Here is a 25,429-nt window from a genome sequence, read left to right as displayed (position 1 = left end):
GCAAATTTTTGATGGAATTGTTTTCGGACATTCATACTAAGTTAAAAAAGTATTTTTATCCAATAACAGCCATGTTTTTCTGTGGGTGACGGGTTTACATCAGTTAGATATTTTCGAAGGTCCGCATGCTTGGGTGCTTTTTTTGATTTGATCAGAATTGTATCCGCGGTTCGGAGAAAATGTTTTTTTAAAAAAAATGTTTTAAGATTGTTACTTGCGGAAGTTATATTTGGCGGCATGATGATATCCGTTATTTCATGCTTGGTTTCTTTAAGGCATATTAGGTCAAATACGTTTAATCATTTCTTTGAGAAAATGTTGCTGGGAAGTGTATTATTTTTAGTTACTCCGGTTGTAGTTGGCGGTGGATCAAAGTCAATTGTAACAATCAACATATCTGCATTTCAGAATGAATATTTTTGTCTCAGATTAGATCTTACTCCATGCAGGACTTTTGGAGAACAAGTTGTTTAAAAGATTTCCAAGTTTTGTTTTCAGCGGACACATAATGATGGAAGATTAGCATAATTAGTATAAAAATGAAAGAACTGTTACCTAGAATACTCTGAATTAGTCTTCGGGTTTCTGAAAAGCTGAAAATATAAAATGTTTTCAACCACTGTCTTTCCTTGTTATCCTTGAAATCCATCTCTCATTACTGTCAAGCCGTCTAACAACGTTTATAAATCGAGGACAAAGTGTTCTAGGTTTATTCTTAGTCCAGCAGTTTCATTTCTGAAATTCGTCTCATGTGGTCGTCAAATCGTACTTCCAGGATGATAGCGGAAGCTTAAAGTAGGCTTGAATCTACAAGTTAGTCCTGAAATGTAAACACGTTATCACTAACATTATGCATGTTGACAAGCTTACCATTAGCCGACATATAAGTATTAGTTGTATTATCTTTTCCCAACCTTCCTGGATAGAAGAGTTCCGAAGAGGGTTGATGATGGTTTAATCATAATTCATTTTTATGTTGGTTACTGATATCTGATTTTATCATAGTGAAATTACATTATCCCATCAACACAAAAAACGAATCACCTGCACGGTTAAATTCAGAAATCTACTCCAGAAGCAAATCTCGATTCAGATTTAAATCTCACAGATTTTGGGCATTTTCTTTCTTTATAGACAATTATATTCTTAGTGATCTGAATCAGATACGATGGCGCATAAACAACATAATCATATTAAGACAATTTTCTCGGAGAAAAAAATCCACATCTTGATATGAGGTAATTTTATAAACCAACCATTGACGAATGTGTGTAAAGCGTGCATACTATTCAACTCCATGCTGTTTTCATTTGTTCTCACTGTTTCATGGGTTTGCTACATTTTCCCCAATAAATGCAAATATTAAAAATATAGTTCAATACATCTGTACCGTTTTACTGATTTTACATGTCAGTGTATATTAGGATCATGAAAGTGGAGTTTATTGTTGTGTCAGCGGAGACATACTTTCCAAAACGATAATAATCATTACTTCATAATATTATTTATGTATTCTTAAACCAAATAGTTTAATCTCAGCAGCTAAATCTAACTAACTACCATGAGTATCTTTTCAGAACGTACATATAATTAAATAAGCTTTCAAAAGGGTACTGCAGTAAATGAATTCGTTGTTCCGATGGATTTTATACAGGTGTTCAAAGGTGGGCTGCTACATTGGTTCACTAACAGTCTGATGCTTTATAGACTATCTTGAAAGTTCGCACTTTGACAGCTCAAATTTTCAACTAAAAAAAGAGGTCTGATAGCGATTTTCATTGTTTATAAAAGTACTTTTCATTAAATGTGATATTTCATTATTATACACTTTACGGGCATTTTTCTTTATATTTCTGCAAGCATATATTGTACTACATGATTTTGTAAAAGATCACACTATTTGTTCATTTGGTTTTCTAGGTTAGTTGTGTTTCTGGCAGCATTTACGAAGCCCTTGGAATAGTATCGAGAATTCTCTATAATTCAATAAAAATAAATATTGACAATATATTTAATCGGAACTGTTCATTCAAGATACATTCTACTGATTTGATCATAAAACTAATAAATAGGCTTTACATACTAGGTTTGTTCGAAATACAATATAATAGGTTTTACAAACTTGTTGTAACAGAGTGTTATGTCGAGAACATTTTACAGCATTGTGGTCTTGTTTTTAGTACATTCAGCCAATACAATGAACATATTCTGATGACATTATATTTGCTGCTGTTTTTTCTGCATGGGTTGGTGGATGGGTTGTATGTTTGTTGACGTTTTTCGCATAGGAAAACAAAAACCTCTTAGATTTTCAAATGTACTATTGTTAAAGTATTACTTTATTATACATGGTTGAGAGCATGAATCTTTTATTTATATTTTATTTAGGAACGTTTACAAGAACGCGAAGCGGAAAGAGTAATAACGGGAGACTTGTAGTCCACCAGGTTGATAATTATTGACAAAATTGCGTACTTGTTTCACTCCAAATGGAACCCCACAAAAAACAAACAAACAAGACATGCAGAAGATTTGCACGTGAATTTTGGAACCTCAGACTCACTATGTAATAGTCTAAAGCGATGAACCAGTACAAGTAAAGATTAGATTTTATCTCCATAATGTTATCACATAAGAAAGAATTTACAGTTTTCTAAATGACCAAGTGGCTAATAATTTGTTCATATCCAACATTTCTGTGTAATTTGTAAAAGAAATACCATATGGAGTAAGACTTGATATGATTCTAAGAATTATACAATTCTGCGTCACTCTAGATAAATGGCTTTTACATCATTGACTTTCACCGCCATCCACTGTTTGCAAATGCACACCATGTTTATTGATTTTCCAAGTTTTCTGTCATTTTCGATCAGTATGAGAAGCTTTCTCTACATATAAAGCATTACAAAGAAGCGTATGACCATTACGTTGTAAATACATATAATTAACACAATACGGGCCTATCAAGTTTAAAAGATACATAAATGCACTGTTGCAAATTGTTCTTAAAATCATTATTGAAACATTTCAGGTGCTATAATTATCGAGCATGCGAAAGTTATCCATTGTTGTGAATACAACCATACATACAATGATGAAACTTTTGTAGCAATTTTAAGATCAACAGATTTAACCCAAATAATATAAAGGCTTCTTTAGCAAAGGATTTGTTTATCTTTCACGTGCCTTCAAAGTCGCATAAATAACAGTGTCAATATATTTACTGTTTGTGTTTTAACCAAATCGTACATGAGAAGTGTATAATCTGCAACATGTAGCCCAATATAAAATTAATGTGCTAATTGTAATGAATTATCTTTGGTAGAAATTTTCGTCTCATATTTGCTGTGGCAGAAGACCTAAATTTGCATCTACAGTCAAAGGATATACATGTCCATTATTTATTACAGTATACCATTCAGGTTTGTAAAATAAATGCATATAAATGTAATTTGTGTTGTAAGAAACAATTTATATACAAACATAAACCCTTTGCTATTAAATGCTTAATATTAGTAAAAACTTATTGGACAAGTATGTATACAAGTCGTTATAACTCTCGAATTTCCCATTTCCCACTGTTTAATATTAAATGCATAAAGACATTCATTTTACTAAAAACGGACGTTAGGAACGTTTCTGTAAGCTGCTCGCAATTTGTTTATAAACATATTAGAAGGTATAATGTATGTTACATACTTTAATTTCAGAATATTTAGTTGAATGAATAGCACACAGAAAGCCTTTAAATTTTCAGAATTAATTTTCGGATCATGCTCAGTATTTGTTTCTGATATTCTAGGCATGTTGATGAAAATCGACGTTATATGAATTCGATTATGCACTTATGTCTTCTGCAGTCTATAGCAAAAGATTGCTTTCTTGTGCCTTCTTCTGATTATATATGTCATGACCTGTAATTATAGTATTTACCCATAATCGTCTACTACTAAAGTATCAATATAACCTGTTTATAAATTTGCAGCGGTAAAAATAAGTTGGTTTGCCGGCTTCCCTATCAAGTGCAGCTAGTCAAGTTACAAAATCAATTGAGGTGCAGAACGTGTTTTGATTTGAATGTCATCATATACAGATATATATAGTTTGGAAAGAATGAAACTGTTGAATGGGTCACATTCCATGCGATTATTCTGTATATGTACAATAATCGAAATATAGTATTTTCAAATGGCTGGTGTGATAAAAAGGCTATACCGTAATTATTTTGGCTAGGTGGCAAACAAACAATGTAATTAATTTGTTGTTTTTGTTCTTATTTTCAGTAAAGGTTTTAAAATATATCATTGTAGACATTTACTTGACTGCAGGCATCTGCATGTTTCACTACATTACATCCCATTTACCACCCTTTTGCTTTCTCTCTCTCTCTCTCTCTCTCTCTCTCTCTCTTGTCCTATGAGCATAAAAATGACAGATAAATCGACTAGCAGAGTGAGAAAGATAGAGATTCGGATACTATCAAAAGGTAAACAAAAAAGTACATGATCAGTACCAACGTGAGGTCACGTCAACGGTTATAATGAGTTAGGTCAACTATAAGGATACTTAAATGTCAGCGAAACACTTTGTACACAGTGTACAGTTACTAGACGTATATATCTATGTTATTTGGTATATGCTGATTGACTTTCTACCGTCTAAGAGAATAGGTTGGTATGGTTCCGTTCAAGAGATAATATTTACATTGGGAATTCTGTGCGCTTTGATCTTTAGCCTTTACACATAAAAGTTAACCTTTCGCCCTAACGTCTAACTATCAACTATAATACTAGCTTTCAAATATTGACCAATATAATACGGGATACTTATGACACTGGCTATCAAATTGAGTTGTTATAACATCGAAAGACCAGCGCCACTAGCCTACAAAAATTGTGTAACTCCTGATTCACGTAATCTTGGACAGTAAGCCACCGTGTTGACATGTCTTTCTGAAAGACAGATCTGACTATCTAGGCATCTGACGTCTAGGTTTTGCTTTTGCTCAATATCACTACTCCCCTATCCAAATAAATATGATAATTTAAGTCATTTCAAATTCACTATGAAAGCTTTATATGAATAGGTAACCAAGATTATGTGGATGGATCGCTGAATTAAGATGTTGGAAAATAGCAAAGAACGCAACCTTGTCATTCAACCCAATTCAACATATTTCTAAATAAAGCCATGAAAGTTAAGAAAAACAATGAATCAGAAATTTAAATATATGCAACCAGCTGTTAAACAAATATGATACAGTTGTTTAAAAATTGATATTGACGAATCAAGAAAGAGATACATAACACGATGTGATATGAAACTGTGTAAAATATATTAAACTTGGCAGCATTAACGGGGCCCTGGAAAGCTATTAATCTGAAATAAAAATTCCAGTCAGATTCGTTCCGGTTTGAATTTCATAATCATTTGAATGTTTATTAAATTAGTTTTTATCTTTCGTTCGACAATTTGTTTTCGTTTTTGTGTTTTATTCCAATTCATTTTTCTTCTAACATAAAGATGAATTTGAATAAACTTTAATCATTTTGTTCGGGTGTTGATACCTTTTATGAAAAACAAATGTTATGTATATCTATATCATCTGAGTTAGCTTTCATCATTATAGATTGTAAGTGTCATTTAGCAAAAACGTTAAATAAATAATTTTGTCCATGGTGAGTATTGTACTATATGATAAGGTCAATTTGCCTGGCAAAATTGTTATTGTGACATTTTGACATCGGAAGGTGGAGAAGAAATATCGTTGACGAATTCAATTGTTTTGCATTTAGGGAATTCGTTTGTCCCTAGGAAAATCGGGTGAGATGATATCTGACTTGCTGGCTGTTAAAGAACTTGGCGATGTTAACAAGATAAAATCATTTGGAAATGAATAGTCGACCTTCATGCTGGTTCAGAAACTGTGTCTTAGTAGTTTATATAAGGGAGTGAATGTCATAATTTTGTACTCCTATCTTAAACATCAGTCTAAGTAGAATTAGTAGTAGTTAATTTCCTTTGAGTGTATTTAATTTATATATATTAAACATTGGAATTATAGCATGCTCACAAACTTCATCACTAAACTATTTTAAAATTACTGTGAATTCATGTCAAGATGTTATGGGTCATATCATTGTGATACATCAAGATTGTGAGCATATCAAACTATTGGTGCATCAACACCATGCAAGGGACTTCATTAGGGACACCACTTGAACTCATTTGGAATACTCGATACTTTTTGACTGGTTATATAACTTTTGGGAATATCTAAACTTCATTAACCATATCGGAAGTATTTTTACTTTTTTCCTTTCTGTGGTAGGGAAATAATTTATCTGTTGAATTTTACAAAACTGGTTGGTTTTCAATCTTTTATATTACTTAACTTAAGACAATGTAGTCATAATACAAATTGTATGGCATATCGGATAGTTCTATTTTATATAACACAAAATTTCGGTGCAACGATGTTCGTCTTGGTTAGGAATTTTTCATCGATAACATTAGTATGATATTTAGTTTATATGACAGGATATTAGACCTCTTGCTACACTTGTTTCGCATTCACACGTAATGTTTTGTTGGTTGTATTCTCTGATCATTTCTCCCACTATAGCAATATTGAACTTGCATTGACTTTGACATCCATTCATCGTGTACTTGTAATTACGATGTTCTATTTCGTCATGACATTTTAAATAACAAAATACAGAACATGCAATTCTTTTCAGTTAAATAATGCAGTCTGTTAATATATGTATGGTACGATGATATGATTGCTAATCATCGTCTAATATAGTGAGACAACATTTGCTGCTGCTCTCAACTATTAATACAATCAGTTTTACAGTTACCTACATATCTTTTCAAAGTCTTACCTTAAATATATTTTCTCATCTTAAAAACCATTTCATATCCATATAACTCCTTGTAAAATATTAACTCGATATTCTCTCCCCTTTAATATGCAAATATATGGCCCAATAAAATAACTTCCTTCTCTTATTATGAAAGTCTCCTGACTCAAACAAGGAATATAGTCTATAATACAAAATACTCCTATTTTGGGATTCTGAACTTCTCAACTATTATATATTTCGGGTTCCATGGGATTCTTGTGTAACATAGCCAGATAGGTTAATCCATTGTTTTGATCTACTTTTATCTTGTTTGCTTTTATAGACCGATACTATTGTCATTTGTATTCATTATTATGGGATAGTAATATATGAAATGTTGGTCTGGATTCATTTACAGTACAAACCTTAACATTCTAGTCTTAAGAATTCGATTGAACCTTTTTACTATAGACACCGTTTTTTCTGAATTAATAGAAGGATATTCAGTATTAGTTTTCTATCTCTAGTAATTATTGATCGTTGCGTTATCTAATTCCTTTTCGTCATCAAACATTTTTTTCTTTCTTCAGTTATTTTCATAAAGGTATAATGAATATCATACGCAGCTGATCGAACAGGTCTACCCACTTGAGTTTGGAGATTTAAACTTCATGGAAGGACGTCTGATTCTGGACAGTCAGATAAGCTATCCTCCCGATACTTCAAGCTGACAAAGAATACTTTATTCACGTTAAGGTAGTCTCCAGCAGTAGGACAATCATGAATTCACTGCAACGGCCAGGTTCGACGCAGCCAGGGTAGAAGAAAATAGTGGCGGGCAAATATCCAGAATTTCGATTAACGCATAACATGGGATTTTAGTTGTAACGAAATGCCAAACTACGAAAATGCTGATATGGTTGCATCAGTAGTATGCTGCACATACCAAATGAAAAGGTTACAGTAATAGGGAGACGGGTTTTTAGCTGCATCGAACGGCGGGTGGTGGTACAATTTGATAATATCGCCAGAGGGAAAGGGTTGACATAGATACACTACAAGAAGCTATAGGTGTGGGGAAACGACTGGTACATGAAACATAAGCCACCGCCAAGGACGTGGCCGACCAGGAAAATAGTCTCAAACGATGGACTGCCCTGTAAGACATCGCTGGTGGATACAGATACACCGGTGATAACTACCGTGAAGGAACCCAGGAAAAGCACACACAGATCGTCAAAGTCTGCAGCAACTATACAAACATTTCTGTGAAAATTGCAACCTATTTCATTATCGAAATCAGCCATGCAGTGATCCGTTCAGCGGTCAACTCGGGGGCTACTACTCCTGCAAACGTTAGTGGGTCACAGCGATCAAAGGGTCCTAGCAAGCAGCTATCATTGCAGAGAAGACTCTAAAGCTGTACTAAACAGAAATATATGACGTTTTGAATGTATGTATGTATGTATGTATGTATGTATGTATGTATGTATGTATGTATGTATGTATGTATGTATTTAATTGATGATCTGCCACTGATAGGCCTCTGATTACTTCCAGAAATTTGGCTAACTTTCATCAGAAAATAATCCAGAGCTTAACGTTTACGTTCCTGTGTTGCCTCACTGTCTTTGATATCATATACATACATTTTGTTTATGCAAGGGCCCTACCGGCTTTTATTTACACATATATAGGAACCAAACACTAAATGTGATGATTTTTAAAAACATAAAGGAAAACTGTTTCACATCACCTAATTCCCTCCAAAGTATATACACCAAAGAACATGTGAAGAGCAGGAAAATCATGGCGGTATTGATCACAAGAAGGACTAAGTGCACACGACTTGCTTCGGTGTTTCTTTTATCCAGATCTATTGGAGCTGGAAAAAATAACAACATTTTGGAAAGTTTAATCTGGATATTACGTTTCAATGTGTTAGGTAGATAATCTGTCAATAATGTATCTAATAGCTTACACTTTACAGTAGTCAAAAGATAATCTTATACGATTCGCAAAAGTAGTCAAGAATTTATTTCATGAAGTTGGAAATAGACAGAATGGATTAAAAAGCATATATGTACGCACCATTTTCTTATTCCAAATAAAATGAGTTATAACGCGTCAACTAAACAAAAATCTAACGGAACCATGATGTACACTGAACGAACTTCCAGAAAGTCTCCACACCATATAGAGTTTAATAGGTCATAATTATTTTACAGCAGAAGGAAAAATGAAGGACCTTTGTGGTAACATGCATAGAAAAGTTAGTTGTCATTTAAATCTTACCAATCCTCCGATCCTCACCCCTGCAAAAAAATCTTCAAATGTTGAGGTTTCTGTTTAAACATAATTTTTGTGCTGAAATGACCAAATAGCATATAGCCGCTGTTCGTTTGAATTTATTTAACTTAATTTACATTTATTTCTTGTAGAACCGTCACCCTCAATAAAGGTTTAACTGGTAATACAAGCTAACCCCCGACACGTGAGCGGAAGTCATGCAACATTAGAACAATGAGCTCGCTAAAGTAGTGATTATGTTGTAAGGAACTCACGATAGTCTCTTTAGTGAATAGTGATCAAGTGGAAATTTTGGAAATCAAACTGAATAATATTACTATCTGTAGCGTGCTGACAAATAACATAGCAATTGTTGATAAAAGTAATGGAGGTGAGGCGAACGTTCGGAATCATTGTTACAACACTGTGTAGGTAAGGTCATCTCAGTTATATCCGCGTTTGCAGATCATAGTTTCGTGTAAATAACGAGAAAATTAGTATCTGAATCTGAAATAATAATGTAACTATCCGTCTATCTGAGCTAGTTCTATATTCTTTTCTTTTATAACGTAGTGAGATTATTTTCATTATTTGTTGACTAAAGGTGGTTTCTCAATGGAAAAATGATATATTTCTCCAATCGAATGACTAGCTGATCTTTAAGAATCGGTCGTAATACTAAGTTATTCTCTCGAGATTACCTATACTTTTAGAAACAGAGTCAATCAGTCATACGCATCGTGATTCACTTACAATTATTGAATCTATGGAGAGTGGTATGAAAAGCTGCGCCATAAACTTATATAGCAAATCTATATTTGGTCGAACGAGTTATTTTGCAGACGTTTCCCGATTCAGAAATTACTTTCCTATGACTTTTATTAACTACGAGGACAATAGTTTATCGAACATCATCATATGAAGTATCAAATGTGAATGACGGTAGGATCATGTGGTTAGGTGTAGCTGTCTAGTGTCCATTTTAGTGCTGAGCTTATGGGCGCTTAACCATATAATATATAATTGCCCAACAAAACTAATATTAGCATACCATTTCAAACATATTAATAGCACGGGCAAAGTTTTCTAGCCTTAGTCCGGTGGTTCCTCATATTGCAAACGTTTCTTTCGTTAAGGGTAGAGCGGTACTTCCCTGTGCAGAAAGTAGTGTCTTTCTTCAAGGCGAGTTAAATTGCTACACCGAGGTAGAGTTCTTCCTAGTCCCTGATTCTCCTTTGCACTGAGGAAGGTCGTCGATTGTATACGAAGCATGATCAAGTTATGTGCGTTCCATAACAGCTTAGAGAGACGGTTCGGGTGATCGGTAATACTACTGTTAGACATCCTTACGGGATACTTACTATAATTGTAAAATATGGCATACCATTGTTGATGGGCAGACACCATTTCAGTAAATCATCACTGACTTTCTTTAATATATAGAGATCATTGTATCATTAACAAGCCTCAAGCATCAGCCGTGTTCATGATCATTGATTTTATAGGGATAGTAGGCCTTGGCAAATGCCAAGGTAGAAAAACTAATTCGGTTCACAATAAATCTGCAAGCTATTATCAAACCAAGGCATACTATTGGTTCCATTACATATTACGTCTCTGCTATTGAGGTAGGAGATTTATATGTGATTTGCATCGCTTCTTAAATAGATCGCAAACCACAAGAAAATATTTTTAAAAAATGGTTTCTTGAAAGATAAGGTTCATTTTAAGAAGCCAATATAAAGTGTATAGATACGTGCAGCCTTCAATTTTGATTCAAGACAGATTACTTTGTTAACTAGTGCACACGATGTTATCCTGTGTTAAACAGCACAAAGAAATCATACAGTGATAACGACTACAATCAAGCGACGCTTTATCCGTAAATAACAAACCAAGGCTGTGCACTTTATTCCAACTGTCTTGGAACTAAATAAACCGTGTTGTTGTGTTGCTGAACGATAAACCAATCTTATTGTGAAACTAGGATATATTATCTTATTGCTGGCCCTCATTACACTTTATTAAGTCTCGTGACTGGTTAATGGTATATTGTTGTGAAACTTCTGTAAATATCAATATGGATGTTCACTTTCTCAATAATATGTCGCCTTCTATATGATTCTTACCGTATTATCTCTCCTTAATTAGTTGATCAGGCAAACGACAAAGAAACTAAAAAAGACCGATGTCTTATCAAACTTAAGCACTATTTATCTGGGGAGGGGGTCGATATTATTTTCCTGAATGCTTTAGTGTTAAACAAACTATAATGCATATGAAATATAATTCACCTTAATAATATCTGTATGATTATAAACATATGGGAAAATGAAATTAGAAGTTAGAGAAAATCTGACACTGTTTTGTTGTACTTGATCAATAAAATAAAGTGTATTTATTGCTTGATATCATTTGATGGTACTTCATTAGTTCTGAGAGAGAAAATGAGAGAGAGAGAGAAGCGGAAGAACAGTTTTATGGGATTTTTTTTTTTTTTTGACGATCGGCGCATTTTATTACCGAAATGGCATGATTGATATTAGTTTAAATAACTCATGTTATTAAATGTACCACATCCCTAGACATGATTTCTGTACGTTTTCATGTAATAGTATAAGGGTATGTCACTAACGTTTTGCACAGTAGGGAATACGACACACCTCAAAGTCAGTTTCACATAGGCGACAAACGGGCAGTAATTTGTTAGAGATAATAGAGCTGGTAAAGTGCTGAGACATGGAAACTGGTTTGTACAAAACGGTAAGCAAATCAAGAAACAGTCGTAAAACGATTACAAGCTGAGACACAAATCACACTTTACGTACGCGGCACCGTTTGCTCTAATTCTTGATTGTTTCCTGTTTATTTCAAGAATTGAATTTTTGGGGGAAGTGTTAAACATTCAAAAGCAATTCAATTTATATATATTTAACAAGAATATTCTAAACCTCATAAAAATACATTGAAAGTGACAAATGTTTTTATTAAAATTTGCAACGTGCCCTCTCATCTTTTTTCTTCTGATATCGTCATGAACCTCCAAAAATTCTACCTATCCATCATAAATGTTAAGATTTCCTGCAAACACGTTTGCTATATAAGATCACTTCGTCCACGGTATCAAATTGAATAGATTCTTTTTTTATGTTTTATATTAAATGATAATTAATGATTTTATATTAAATGTATGAAACTCAGATGGAGCCAAAATATGATCTGCATAATAGGGTATAGAATTCACATGATGTCAATCAACAGTTATTGGGGTCCAAAGACTTACTGGTGTCGAAAACAAATTCGTTCTCACTTAAACGTTCGCAAAACATTTATGTTACAGCTGATAAATTTCGATGGTACAAAAATAACTGCAAGATGAATTGCCTTTGCCAGCATACCTTGGATCAGCCGGCGATAACGAGGTAATGGGAGTCACATGTAAATTCATTCACTGAGGTATGTCACAACTGCTTTCCATACTGATGTGCACAGTATTCGTACCCGTAACCCTGACAGCCTGATGTTAGTCGAAGCAAATGCCTGAGCTACCATGCATAATGATGTAATATGAATGCAATATACTATTCAGCAAACAATGCATGCCGAAAATATCAAAATTCCTTATGATGGACATTATAATAAAGGAAGCTGGTGACACACCCCTTAGATATCTAGATATATATCCATGCAACTAAATGTAGTACTTTTCTTGCTACCATACAACATAGGTGATATTACTGTGGATACACCTTGGCCCAGATAGTCTAGACAAAAGGAAATGTATCAGAACAAGATTCAAGAATACGTTTTTTGAAACAATATTTCAATTTCTGGTTCTACCTTCAGGCTGCATATTCACTATCATATTGAATTCATTATCATATTGAATTCATATATCTCTTCTGCTATTTTACATTTAGAAAAACATAACAATCGGGTATGCTTTGATGTTTTGTTGTTGCTTTTGTTTTGAATCATGTAATATTATCCAAAGTCATTTATTAATCGGATGTGTCTTTACCAGACAATATTGATACAGAGTGTGTGTTTTTCATAGAATGTCTCCAGCTTTATACAACAGGAACACAATAGCCGCTTTCCCTCATGTATAATTGTGCTCACCGTATAATATTTGATATTATTGGCTGGCATAATGTGCACATTACGACATATCAAACTGCAAAATCTCCTCAACATGTGCTCGAAGCGATGCCTCGGTTGTTTATATTCAGAATGATCGAAGATACAGACAATTTAAGACACTAATGGCTGAAAATAATAACTTCAATCAAAAGCAAAAATTACGTCTCAGTCAAACACTTTGGATATGACTGACCTTCTGACTTGAAGATGTATTTATATGCGAAATTCAATTAGTATGTATACAATATGGTTTGCAATATATTAGTATATTTAACAAACAGAATACAAAAGTCATTCAATTAGTTAATAATTTAGGTCATACTTGACTCTTGGTCTAATCAAATAACCTGTCTAATAATGTACACACATTAAATTTGACTAGTAATGGGGTCTACGATATTGAGGATGTAACGAAGAGAAACGGAAAAGTAATACTCGAATGGTAACATTTATATCAATGTAACCTACAATTGTCATGTTTGATATACTGTTACTGACATGTATCCATGTACCGGATTCCATTTGGATACGTATAGCATGATACAAAATAATAAAAGTGTAAAGAACAAATAGCCTAGGAGAGAACAGTCGCAGATTCAATCAGTATGACATCTACACTGTAATGTAGTGTGGCTGAATTACCGTCTGTGATATGCATCTATATATTAAGGTACAGAAGTGTAAGCAAAATGAGGTAAAATTGTGAGGGTGTATCAGAAAAATAGCTAGAAATAAAAAGGCTTTTCATGCGAGAAAATATTACCAACATGACCTAGTTTAGCAAGGCTAAATTGCTTTCTTTGTCATTAATATACATGCTAACTTTCGTGATTGTGTGTAAAACAGGATCCAATATGTTGCGAATACATCGAACGCATGAAAGAATCAATCACACGAATGAATGAATGGAATACGTTACGTTTCATTGATGATGAGGAAAATGAAATGAAGAAGCAGTGATTCACACAACATTACTATTAAATATACAAAGTGAGTCGTTTTGGGTTGTCTTATCTGAACATGTGTTCAAAGGCATACTTGTCTGGATTGCTTTTTCATATCAGAATGCCAAATTAGTCGGAAAGTGAGTAAAAACAAGAGTGACTTTATTTTCCTTCAGAATATCACGATGATTAGCGTAATTTGATTATTTGCTATACTATCAAGCAGTGATGATGGGAAACAACGAAATTTGTTAGGTACACTAACCCTTTGAGTGTACACGTGACGCTGGTTTCCACTAAACACATCCATTTTATGGGCAGATAACACATTGCTTCTATTCAAAAGGTTGTTGTGTACTTTTTCTATCTAGCATCATAAGCGACTCACCTGTGTGTTCAGGCACAATTCTGCTATGAGTGGTGCTTTCCGTCAGATTGTTCGGATTTCTTCTTGGTTTGCTGCTTTCAGTCAAAACTGTATGGTTCCTAATAGGGACACAACTCTTTTGAGCATCATTTTCCGTGCATTCGATGGCCGGCCCCTTTGGACAGCAAAATGAAGAATTTATCTCTAAGGTACAGCCGTCGGCCTGAAACATGATGATAATATTAGCGGCATTGAATGCTGTTCAATATATAACACACTGAAAACTGAAAACGGCATTAAAGTCGATAAAAAATTAAATTAATGCTAGGATGTTAAAACGCGAAAACAAAGTATAATGACGATCTTGACCCATGAGTTAACTATATAATTAATCTATTAGCACACAATAGAAAGCCGTTGCTTTATAAACTGACATCAGTTCAATATATTTAAAAATGTAATATAACTACCATTTATAAGGTCCAAAATACGTTACGATGAGGGTTAAATGCTCAATGTACTCTGCTCACTATGCATGTAATAAAGTGTCAGCCATTTTACTCGATAGGGAAAACGTAACAGTATTTTACATAAATACAACGTGAATATAACCACATAATACCATATTAAATAAGTATGACATAATGGGTATGTACAAAAATGCAAATTAAACACAATATATAAGTTTTATACCACTATGCTAAAATTTCTTCCACTGATCCACTCTGGTGATAAAGGTAGCCTTTCACATGTACACCATTGCTGAATAATGACGTCTTCGGAAAAAAAAGAAAAGGAAAATAAATATGTCTTGTTGGTATTACGTTAAAAATAAGTATGTTATTATCCATAAAAGAAGTATAATATCTACCATTGTAAATCACACTTATCTATATCATGTAAATCACGGATCTTCTTCGGCGAACCACATGATTAAATGCAATGAAAATTAAGGTTAACGTTCAAAGTTTTCAAGGTTTTGCAAGTTGCATTGAAATTGTACACTCTGATGTACACATATTATTTACTTTTAATATGCATATAAAAGTTTTAGTGTTTGTTAACATTATTTTGGGAGCAAATAATCACAACTGATATTTGAAACTGGTACAACAGTCAAATAATTAATAACCCAGGCCAATTATAGAAGCAGTCATGTGCACACTGTCTGTATTGGCAAATTTGTAAATAATACGAGTCCACAGGCGTTCGGGAAGTGGTTTTATTATTTTCGTCTTTAATATTCAGGTTTCTAGCATCAAATATTTTGAATAAATAATCGCTGAGTCATACAATAGAAGTTTCCTGCAACTTCCTTCTCCAATAAAATAGCTATCTTCTCTTTTCAGCTATAAAAAATGAGAAAGCAGGCAAGTCCCAAAGCAAAGCAGAAAGTACTGTGTCTTAATTTCGTACATATTTTTCTTGGTATGTCTTAAGATAAGTTTTGGAATCGATTTGTATTAAATGACATATGAATTACGTATGCTTATAATTTATCATTATTAGGCTAGTAGGATTGTATGCCGATAAATTATTAGGTAGAATAAGCTAAGAAATTAATTTTGCTTCCTCAATTTGTTTAACTATGATGTAAATTATTTTATCCTTTGAATTGAACTGTATTAACATTTTACCAGCATGAATGGATATACGGTTAATATTTTGATAAGTCGTTTGTGTGTTTTTGACTAATTTTTAGTTCAAGATACTGATTAATAGTTTACACAGCAGGGATTTATTTGCCTTTAAGGGAGACCACACTATGCTATCGATCAATTAGTAATGGTGACTAGTTATATTGGAAGACTACATTAATTGTCTGCATAACGTTGTCAATAAAAAGAGTGCATGTGAACAAATCAGCATGGTTGTACTGGATGTAGGTTATGACCCGAAAGCAATTAGCAATAAGTGTCTGTTTTGATTATGATAGTGTTACTCTGAGTAATGCAGAGTGCATTTTGTGTTCAGTTGAGGTTTGAAAAACATGATTAAACGTTTAGGCCACATTTGTATTGTTTTATCAGGAAAACAGCACCCAGACCTAATGAGTAGATGGTCGGTAAGGGATTGCAGGACAGAAAAAGGTCACTAAAGACATTGTTCCTGTCCCAGTCGACCCAACTCTCAAGCTGTGTTGATTCTGGAGAGTGACCAGCATCCAGATATCAGACTATGCAGACATGATGGACAATTAAAGTTGGAACACTTGCTAATTTTGTAATGAAATTTCCGGTATCTATATAACCTGAACTGTTAATTGCATTGTTGAACCTTAATTTATTTTTCTGATAGTGTTACATCTTACAATTGGTTTTGTACAATTCTATATTGTTTATCTAACTGAATGTTATATTCTCAATATGGGGACTCATGTTATTATATTCTACATCTCTGATACGATCTTGATTTCTTTCATCGAACCATTTCCTATTTTAATATTCATTTTATGTGGGCTATAGCACCATGGTCAATAATCCTCTAGATACTGAAAATCACCAAAATAAATAATCCTCCACAGATTATAATAATGGATAATGGATCTCAATTTACTCCGCTGTATTAGAAAATGTTCGAAACCTATGGGTTTGAGAATAAAACTAGTTGAAAAAGATAGCCCCAGACAAACGACAAAGCAGGTAGATGTGTACAAACAATAAAGATGGTGATACAGAAATGAAAAGATGCATATCATGCTCTGTTACACCACCGTGAAACACCGCTAAATGCAGATTACAACCAAAAAAGACTTCTTAATGGGTGGTAACATAAGGTTACTTAGGGTTAAGGATTGTGACTACCATACCGAGACTAATCTTAAACCTAACTGAACGTTAGAAATACTTGAAAACGGTTAGAACTTTACAAAAATGTGCACACTCAGAAGGGATTTAATTGCAGTTTATGCACATTTGAAATGCCTAAATTATATCCCAATGATAATGTATGTTTTTTTAACATACACATGAAACACAATATAAATAATACTTCAGAAATACAAAAAACAAGTTCTGACCATGGCCAGAGGACCTGATCAAATCATTTTTAATCCACTAAAAAGGGGTTTACTTGTGAATTTAATGAATAATAATCCTAAGATAAAGCTTAAATATTTTGTTAGATTTCTTAACGATTGATGGAACTATTAGCAACGACACCATTTATACATATAGTATGTTCATATATCTTCACATGATAAATGGATTGCTCTCTGAGGCGGAGGTGTATTATCAGTGAACGAGACACAACTATGTGTAAGTGAAGTTAGAGACAGATAAAGCTTGACGGCCCTAATGTTTGTATATCCTAGGGTCAATATAATTAAAATCCCGTTAGTTTCTGAATGCTTAAGATGTACATCATATATATGTACCGCTCCAGTTACCTAAATGGTTAGAGCGTCCGTATTGGACGCAGAAGGTCACGGGTTAGTATCCCGGCAGAGTCATACCAAAGACTTACAACAACATGGTACTAGCTGCTGTCTAGCTAGGCGCCCAGCATTAAGAAGGTAATGTTAGGACTGGTTGGCCTGGTTTCAGGATAGTTCGTGGGACATGATGTCACTTGTTTGCGGCATGATACCACAGTTGCTAGATATCATTATAAACTGACAAACTGCAGACATTGCAGTGATATGACTGATAAATTCGTTAAATATACATTAAAAATCCAAATCACACACGCTCTCATTTATTTTTACTCTTTTATTTATTGGGCCTTCATTTGGTTAATAGATTTATCTGTATATAATACAAACAGAGTAGAAAATATATTGTGTATATTCTCACTCATATAATTGTGCGTTCTTCCTACATTACTGAAATTTAGGCATAATTAATACTGCTATCCTTCTTTATTTTGTACTTTACGTTTGCTGATCTTTATATTTGATATTCAAATATTTTTTAGACGACAATATCAGCATGAAGATGAACGAATAGGAAACTAAGAAACTTAATGAAACATAATAGCGAAAGGCAGTCTCTATACCCATGACAGTCAGCGAAAGTGATGGTATGTTTGGACTCTCTTCCCACGCAATCACAGGATATAGAGTGTAGTCCCCGATATCTTTAGTAGATATATTCTTCAGCAGAATTTCATTTTCATCCCTTTTTTCTACCCTCCCTTCGTACTGTGGTTCTACATGGAAGCCAGTTTTCTTAGAGCTATAAGCAATCAGATTTGTACGGTTAAATCGCCATTGGAGCTGTCTGATGTCCTCCGCTGCATCTTTCTCATATTCCCAGGTGAAAGTTGCCGTCTGGCCTGTACACTTCCTAATTTGCGATGGTTTAGTAATCCATGTAAGTCCTGCATTTAGAAATCAACATGTCATACGGAAGCAAAGCCATCTACAAAAAAGTATTCAGAATCAATAGTTCTAAATTGTCAAAACTGAATGTAATCAATACCTAGTCATGATGGTGACAGGTTGCGTGGTTGATGTAGCTCAAAGTTATCTTTTTTTCTTTGTTAAGGTGTGTGTGTGTGTGTGTGTGTGTGTGATTTTGATAATTAACGTAGTTTTTAAAAAGTTTCTGTCATATCACCACTATGTCTGCAGTGTGGCCGCCTATAGTGATGTCTAGCACTCGAGCATCATGCCGCATACATGTAGCATGATGTCCCACATAGTCACATTATCCTGATACCAGGCAAACCAGTCCTAACACTAACCTCTTAATGCTGAGTGCCAAGCAAGGCTGCTGTTAATACAACGAGAGACAGTTGTTAATACAACTTTCATAAGTCTTTGGCATGACTACGGCCGGGATTCGAACCCCTGACCTCCGGCATCCGAGGCGGGCGCTCTAACCATTAGGCCAAATGAGTGGTGTCTTTGTTAAGGTGATGCTGTATAACTTATTGCGTATGATCGTAATAACATACACATGGTATGGTGATTGACTGCTTAAGATTCATGTACATATATATGTACATGACTGTACAAGTAATAGTATTAATATATCTGACGTAAATGTAAAAAGCGGACATTATCACTGGAATGTGAAAAGTAGATGACATTGATCTACCTTTGGCATGATGGTTTGATAATAAGGATACACGCATGACCTCTATGCATGCAGATGATACTACACTGTCTTAGATTGGTAAAACCAAAACAGTACTTGAAAATAACTTACAAGATGCTCTCAACAGACTTCAAGTATGGTGCAAGGAAAACAGTATGATCATAAATACAGAAGAAAAAAAAACGAAAGCTCTACTAGTTACAACACAACAAAAACGAGCAAGGCTAGATAGTGATAAACTCCATGTTCTATTTGACAACGTGAACCTCAATATGACCTCTCAAGATAGAATTCTTGGTGTATTCGTGGATAACAATCTTACTTCGTCTATTCACATTAAACACATTTCCAAAATGGTTAATTCTTATATTTAGCTACTGAGGCAAATCAAAACATACATTCCTCTTCAGTATATGGTCATCTTTTATAAAAGTTATATTCAGCCATATCTGGACTACTGTAATGTAATTTGGGGTACCTCTAATTCAAACATAACAACACTTTTAAGACTCCAAAAGAGGGCTTGCCATTTAATTATAGATCAAAGTATAGACAATTTTCAGGATGCAATAAATAATATAAAGGTTTTAACAATACATGAAAGAATATTTCTTAGAAAGGCCAATGTATAAAGTATCCAGAAAAGAGATTCTTGTCTATCAAAGCAATATCTTTCATCAAAGAGATGCTGATGGCACTCCAAATGTAAGGTCCATAAGAAGAAAAAATTACGTTATACCAAGGCCAAAGAAGGAATTGTTTAAAAACAGTTTTCAATATACTGGTCCACTGGTATGGAACAACATTCCCAATGACATAATACCGCCTGCTTTTCTGTACTTTTGCATCATTTTCGTAGCTGGATTTTTCAATGCAGGCTTATATTTTATGTTTTTTTTTATTATATATGTTTCTGTTTTCACTGATGCCTGTGCATGTGTTCCAGACTTGATACTTTGAATTTTAAAATTACTTAATTATTTAGTATCAAGCCAGACTCTTCACATCATGTTATATATATATATATATATATATATATATATATATATATATATATATATATATATATATATATATATATATATATATACTGTATATATTGTACATGACAGATATAAGGCCTCTAGGTAGATTAGTTCTGTAACAAACTGAGTTACCTTCTCTAAATAAAGTCTTTATTATTATTATTATTATTACGTATAGTAAGTTTCATAACTGTGCGATAGTGTCTGAGAAACTGACTGAGCAAAAACATGTACATGGTCACTGAGGCATGAAAAGTAGTCCTACATTTAGTATGGTGGTATACTGCCAATCATCATGAATACAGAAATAATTTTCACGACTATTATTGCAATGTTGACTTAAATAAGATTTGCGCGTGCTAATGCCAATGACAAGTACAACGCTGTTAGCTACGATGCTTAAGGATACAACATAAACACTCCTTACCCTGTTTTGAAGGTAAAATTCAATTTTATAACAAGATGTAAGTGTATTTAGAGACTTGACATGTTCTGGATAATACAACACTCACATCTCAATAAAGGAAACTCATACAAAAACTAAAGTGTAAATAAATTATAAGGAGACAAATATGACTGAAAGAAGTACAAACGTTTTAGATAGCATTTATATAACAGCCTGATAAAAATAATGACTTGTCTTAATTTATACATGCAATATTCAGTTTTGTTACTCTCTACCTAAAATATTGCTCACGGGATAAAAATCTGCAATAACAAACGCAAGTGGTTGATTGCATCTTACGTGAAAATTGGAATATGTTGATAATAAACAAACTTGAAGATGGGATTTTAAATAATTTGCGAGGCATTTATACTCATTGACGACAATGACTGAAGCATACGTCAATAATTCAGAATGTATGGCTTTGATGATGTGTGTATATATATATATATATATATATATATATATATATATATATATATATATATATATATATAATGAAAATTGCCAAGTATGTGTAGTGTCTTAAACTTAATATGTACACTATTTGGCACAATTCTGATTTTTGCTAAGTCAACTGAGTTTGCAATCATCGTTCGGAGTGACCTCAGATATTCAGATTAACAGCCTAGGCTCACTCAACTGCAGGATTCGAATACCTGCTCCCTTTTGATTGTGAGTCTGGCACAATAACCACTGAGTCACCTTCATTTCCTTCGAAAGGAACAACTAGTCTTCAAATTAAAAAAAAAATGCTACTCTTGATTATTTTGCATCAATATTAAGATTTGATTAATGTAAAAAATGCACAGAAAGAAGTATTTAAAAAGAAACTTCGTGATTTAGACTCCTCAACTTATGAGTGCTCTCAATCTCATATTTGGATAGTCAGTTATCAGTAATCTATTTAACTGCAAAATAAAAATTAAAAGTTGCGATTAAGTAGTTTCTAGAATTATATTAAATACTTGTGATTTCCTTCTTGGAAATCGAAAAAAAAAACAAACAGATGATAACAAAGTTTAAGTGTGCTCATAAACTGAGAAATATTTATTCTGGGGACAGGTCAAAGCCTAAGGACCAAGTTCAACTGTAAGTTCTAAAATTAGATATGTACATATATTACACTGCCTTCGGCACCAAGGTAAATACTTCACACTAAAATAGGGTTCATAGGTTTGAATGCTGAATATCTGCAGACTGAATGAACTAATTTATCAATTAGCATGAATAATGAGAATAAGCAGAGAATATGCTCTGTATATTAACGCAATGTAACTGGTATAGCACAACGAACAATCCTGTTGGATACATATTGTTGATAAAACCATACTTAATAAACCCTGGTGATATATATATATATATATATATATATATATAGAGAGAGAGAGAGAGAGAGAGAGAGAGAGAGAGAGAGAGAGAGAGAGGAGAGAGAGAGATATTTTCCAAGGCAAATAGTTATAAAAACAAACTGTTAACAGTTCAATTATTTTTACTGTGTTTCTGATGCTTTTCCTTAAATTACTATCCCACCCCCTCTTAGATCAATGCTTTTATCCCCAAACTGTAAAAAGTTCGTTTTGCCTATTATCTTATCAACTTACATGTTTTGACATAATGATATGCCAAAATAGACAAACCTCAATTCTTACCCTCCATGGAATCAGTGTTAAAAGTCAACGTGAAAAGAAGAAAATAAGATGTGCTCCACATCTTAATTCTGAAAAATAAAGCAAACTAAAACAGTTATTTGAGTTCTATAAAGTAGTTAGTAATTCAATTTCTTATCATAATAAAAAAGCAAATTATCATTATGTATTTCATTTGTACCATTTGAAAAATATGTGCGCGTGTCAAAATTTGTATTTTTTAAAGATATATTGTGTTAAAACTCTGCCATGAACATATTGATACAAAAAGAGATGTGCATACAGAATTAACCTTTTAGTACTCGACTTAGTAGCTGTCTAAAAATAGAATTTTAATAAGTTATCAGACTTAGAGGACGATTCATTATTTCATAAGGCTTTTAAACTTTTCTCAGCAATGCAAATAAAATAAAGAACTTTGAGGAGTTTTACGTCTGAGTCAGATATTTTTTAACATCTTGCCTTGACCAACAGGTATGTTCATTTTTAAAATAAGAACCTGTTCTCCTAACATATTTGGACAAACTACAAATAGCGAATGGTTCTCTCCAACCACTTAGAATATTCAATCTGATGTTACAGATAGATCACAAATGATGCATTTTTAATCAAAGTATTGAGACTATTGATGCCATGGAGGGTTGAAGTAGTATTAATTTATATAAAAACAGATGGAAGAACATAACCAAAGAGATATTACTACTTAAGGTGCTTGTACATATTGTGAACATACTGTTCGAAATAATATTGGTAATATTTTTTAAAAATTTTGTTACATGTCCCTAGACAAGTTAGATATCATTTGAATCATTATTTCCAAATTTACTGTGGTCATTTCCCTTTAAGAAATCTTCACTATTGTTCAAGTATTACCACAAGGGGAACAATATCTAATGAACATAACTATTAACATGTCTAATTATTTTCCTAAGTTGCCTCCCTTGCCACACCAAGCTGACCTATACGAGTCAGTGATACTAATTCAACTCCAGTAGTAAACCTTTGTAAATAACATGACATCAAAAATAAACTAACAGTAAATTTCAAAATCCACCTGATTATACCTATATTTCTCAGTAAAAACATATTGATGCAAACTTCAGTGTAGAGAAATCCAAAAGGAACCAAGGCATTAGCTCGATATGTGTGTTCAGATCAGTGTCTCAAGAACCATGGACTAATTTCAATAATGAGTGTTCCAAAGTGAGATCTGTAAAAGGACTGAAAGCAAATCAACTGAACATAGTCTCTTTTTATTTCAGTTACACATAGATTAAGCTCTCCAAAACCATATACACTCTATTTATATTCACTCATTTATAGACTGGACCTCTTTTCTCCATATGAGTAATAATGTGCGTCCAATAAAGCCTGTAGATCTATGCTGTATTAATAATTTTCCTCGGACCATAAAGATTGTTACTATAGCAAGTAATGAAACGATTTTTGATAACAGAAAATGGACACCATGCCATATTCCTAGCAAGAAATTACATACATGTACGTCTGTGATCGCATATTGTCATGTAAATCTAAAACACTTTGGCCAGAATAATTCAAACAGCATACGAAGTATCCACGGGTGTTAATATTCCAGTTCCTGTTATCTTTCAATAACTGCATGCGAAGTGTTCTTTAGTATTCAACATGTCAGCATGCCTCCTGAAATTAGAGTTGATATAATGATACGATGTACTTAAACCCAGATTTATATTTTCAGAGAAATAAACATGCAATATAGTTTATAGGACTAGTTTGGTGAATGCTGGCTGATTCGGACCATGAATGATCCGAACCGTGGCTGCTTCGACCCAGTAAAGGGTGATTTGGCATAAATTACACGATAATTCGGCCCAAATATCAGGCTGATTTGGACTATGTGTACTATTGAAAGAAAAACAATGGAACGAACATATCCCGAATTATTTTAGAAGTTATTCCTGTTTTCCCATAGATAGTAAGACAATGCAAAACTTCAATTTTCTTAACCGAAATCAGAACATAATAGGTATGAGCTACTGCATTTAGATCTTTTAACCAAAATAACTTTCCAATGTTTCAGTAGGAAAATATAAAGTTAACTTTATAAACATCTGGCCAGTATCAAAACTTTCACATATATATATATATATATATATATATATATATATATATATATATATATATATGGTGTAGCCCTCTGGTATCCGTATCTAGTACAACTCAAGGGTTGCATATCACTGTCCCCATCTGTATTGCTTTCTCGTACTTAATGTGCTGCTATTTTCTATGATAAATACATCGAGTTGTCCCAATTGGTGAGGTGATCTTAATATACTATTTTATTAAAAAGCATTAGAACAACTTTCCATGGGAACACCACGATCACTTTGCAAGGCTGTAAGGTATAAGATTCGAGGCTTGTGTCCGGTACATTTATCTATCTAGACAGGATCGGCCTCAGGACGATTGGACCGTGCTCATAGGGGCCCCTCGTGTTAGTAATTTTAAACAATATATCTATAGAGAGAGAATATTAGTTTGAAAATGTACTAGTACATGTTGGTTTCTCGCAAAAATAATAGTTCATCGTTTCGATCTTTCAAATACTTGAGTTACTCTTTAATTTCAGTCATTGAGTTAAAGGATGGTTGGGGATTAAAACTGTAATTGTAATTAATAATCAAGAAATACA

General features: G+C 33.3%; 1 protein-coding gene across 1 annotated transcript; it reads right to left on the bottom strand.

Annotated features, from left to right (window-relative positions):
- Positions 1–591: 591 nt before the first annotated feature.
- On the bottom strand, positions 592–22,804 carry LOC149773100 (uncharacterized). Its single transcript, XM_089946819.1, has 6 exons — positions 22,759–22,804; positions 18,591–18,914; positions 15,288–15,370; positions 14,616–14,817; positions 8,608–8,736; positions 592–820 (listed from the first exon to the last, which is right to left on the bottom strand). The coding sequence occupies exons 1-6, from the start codon at positions 22,763–22,765 to the stop codon at positions 759–761; spliced, it is 807 nt and encodes a 268-aa protein (XP_089802945.1). The 5' UTR covers positions 22,766–22,804; the 3' UTR covers positions 592–758.
- Positions 22,805–25,429: the final 2,625 nt, after the last annotated feature.

Source organism: Sinohyriopsis cumingii, unplaced genomic scaffold, assembly GCF_028554795.1.
Source record: "Sinohyriopsis cumingii isolate HCF-2022 unplaced genomic scaffold, ASM2855479v2 utg000898l, whole genome shotgun sequence".
NCBI lineage: Eukaryota > Metazoa > Mollusca > Bivalvia > Unionida > Unionidae > Sinohyriopsis > Sinohyriopsis cumingii.
This window is presented reverse-complemented; position numbering and strand designations above follow the sequence as displayed.

Excerpts from the sequence above, each read along its gene's own strand:
- LOC149773100 (XM_089946819.1), bottom strand. Across the intron at positions 8,737-14,615 it reads AATTGTGCCTGAACACACAG|CTCCAATAGATCTGGATAAA; the intron begins GTGAGTCGCTTA and ends TATTTTTTCCAG. Across the intron at positions 821-8,607 it reads TATACTTTGGAGGGAATTAG|GACTAACTTGTAGATTCAAG; the intron begins GTGATGTGAAAC and ends TTTACATTTCAG.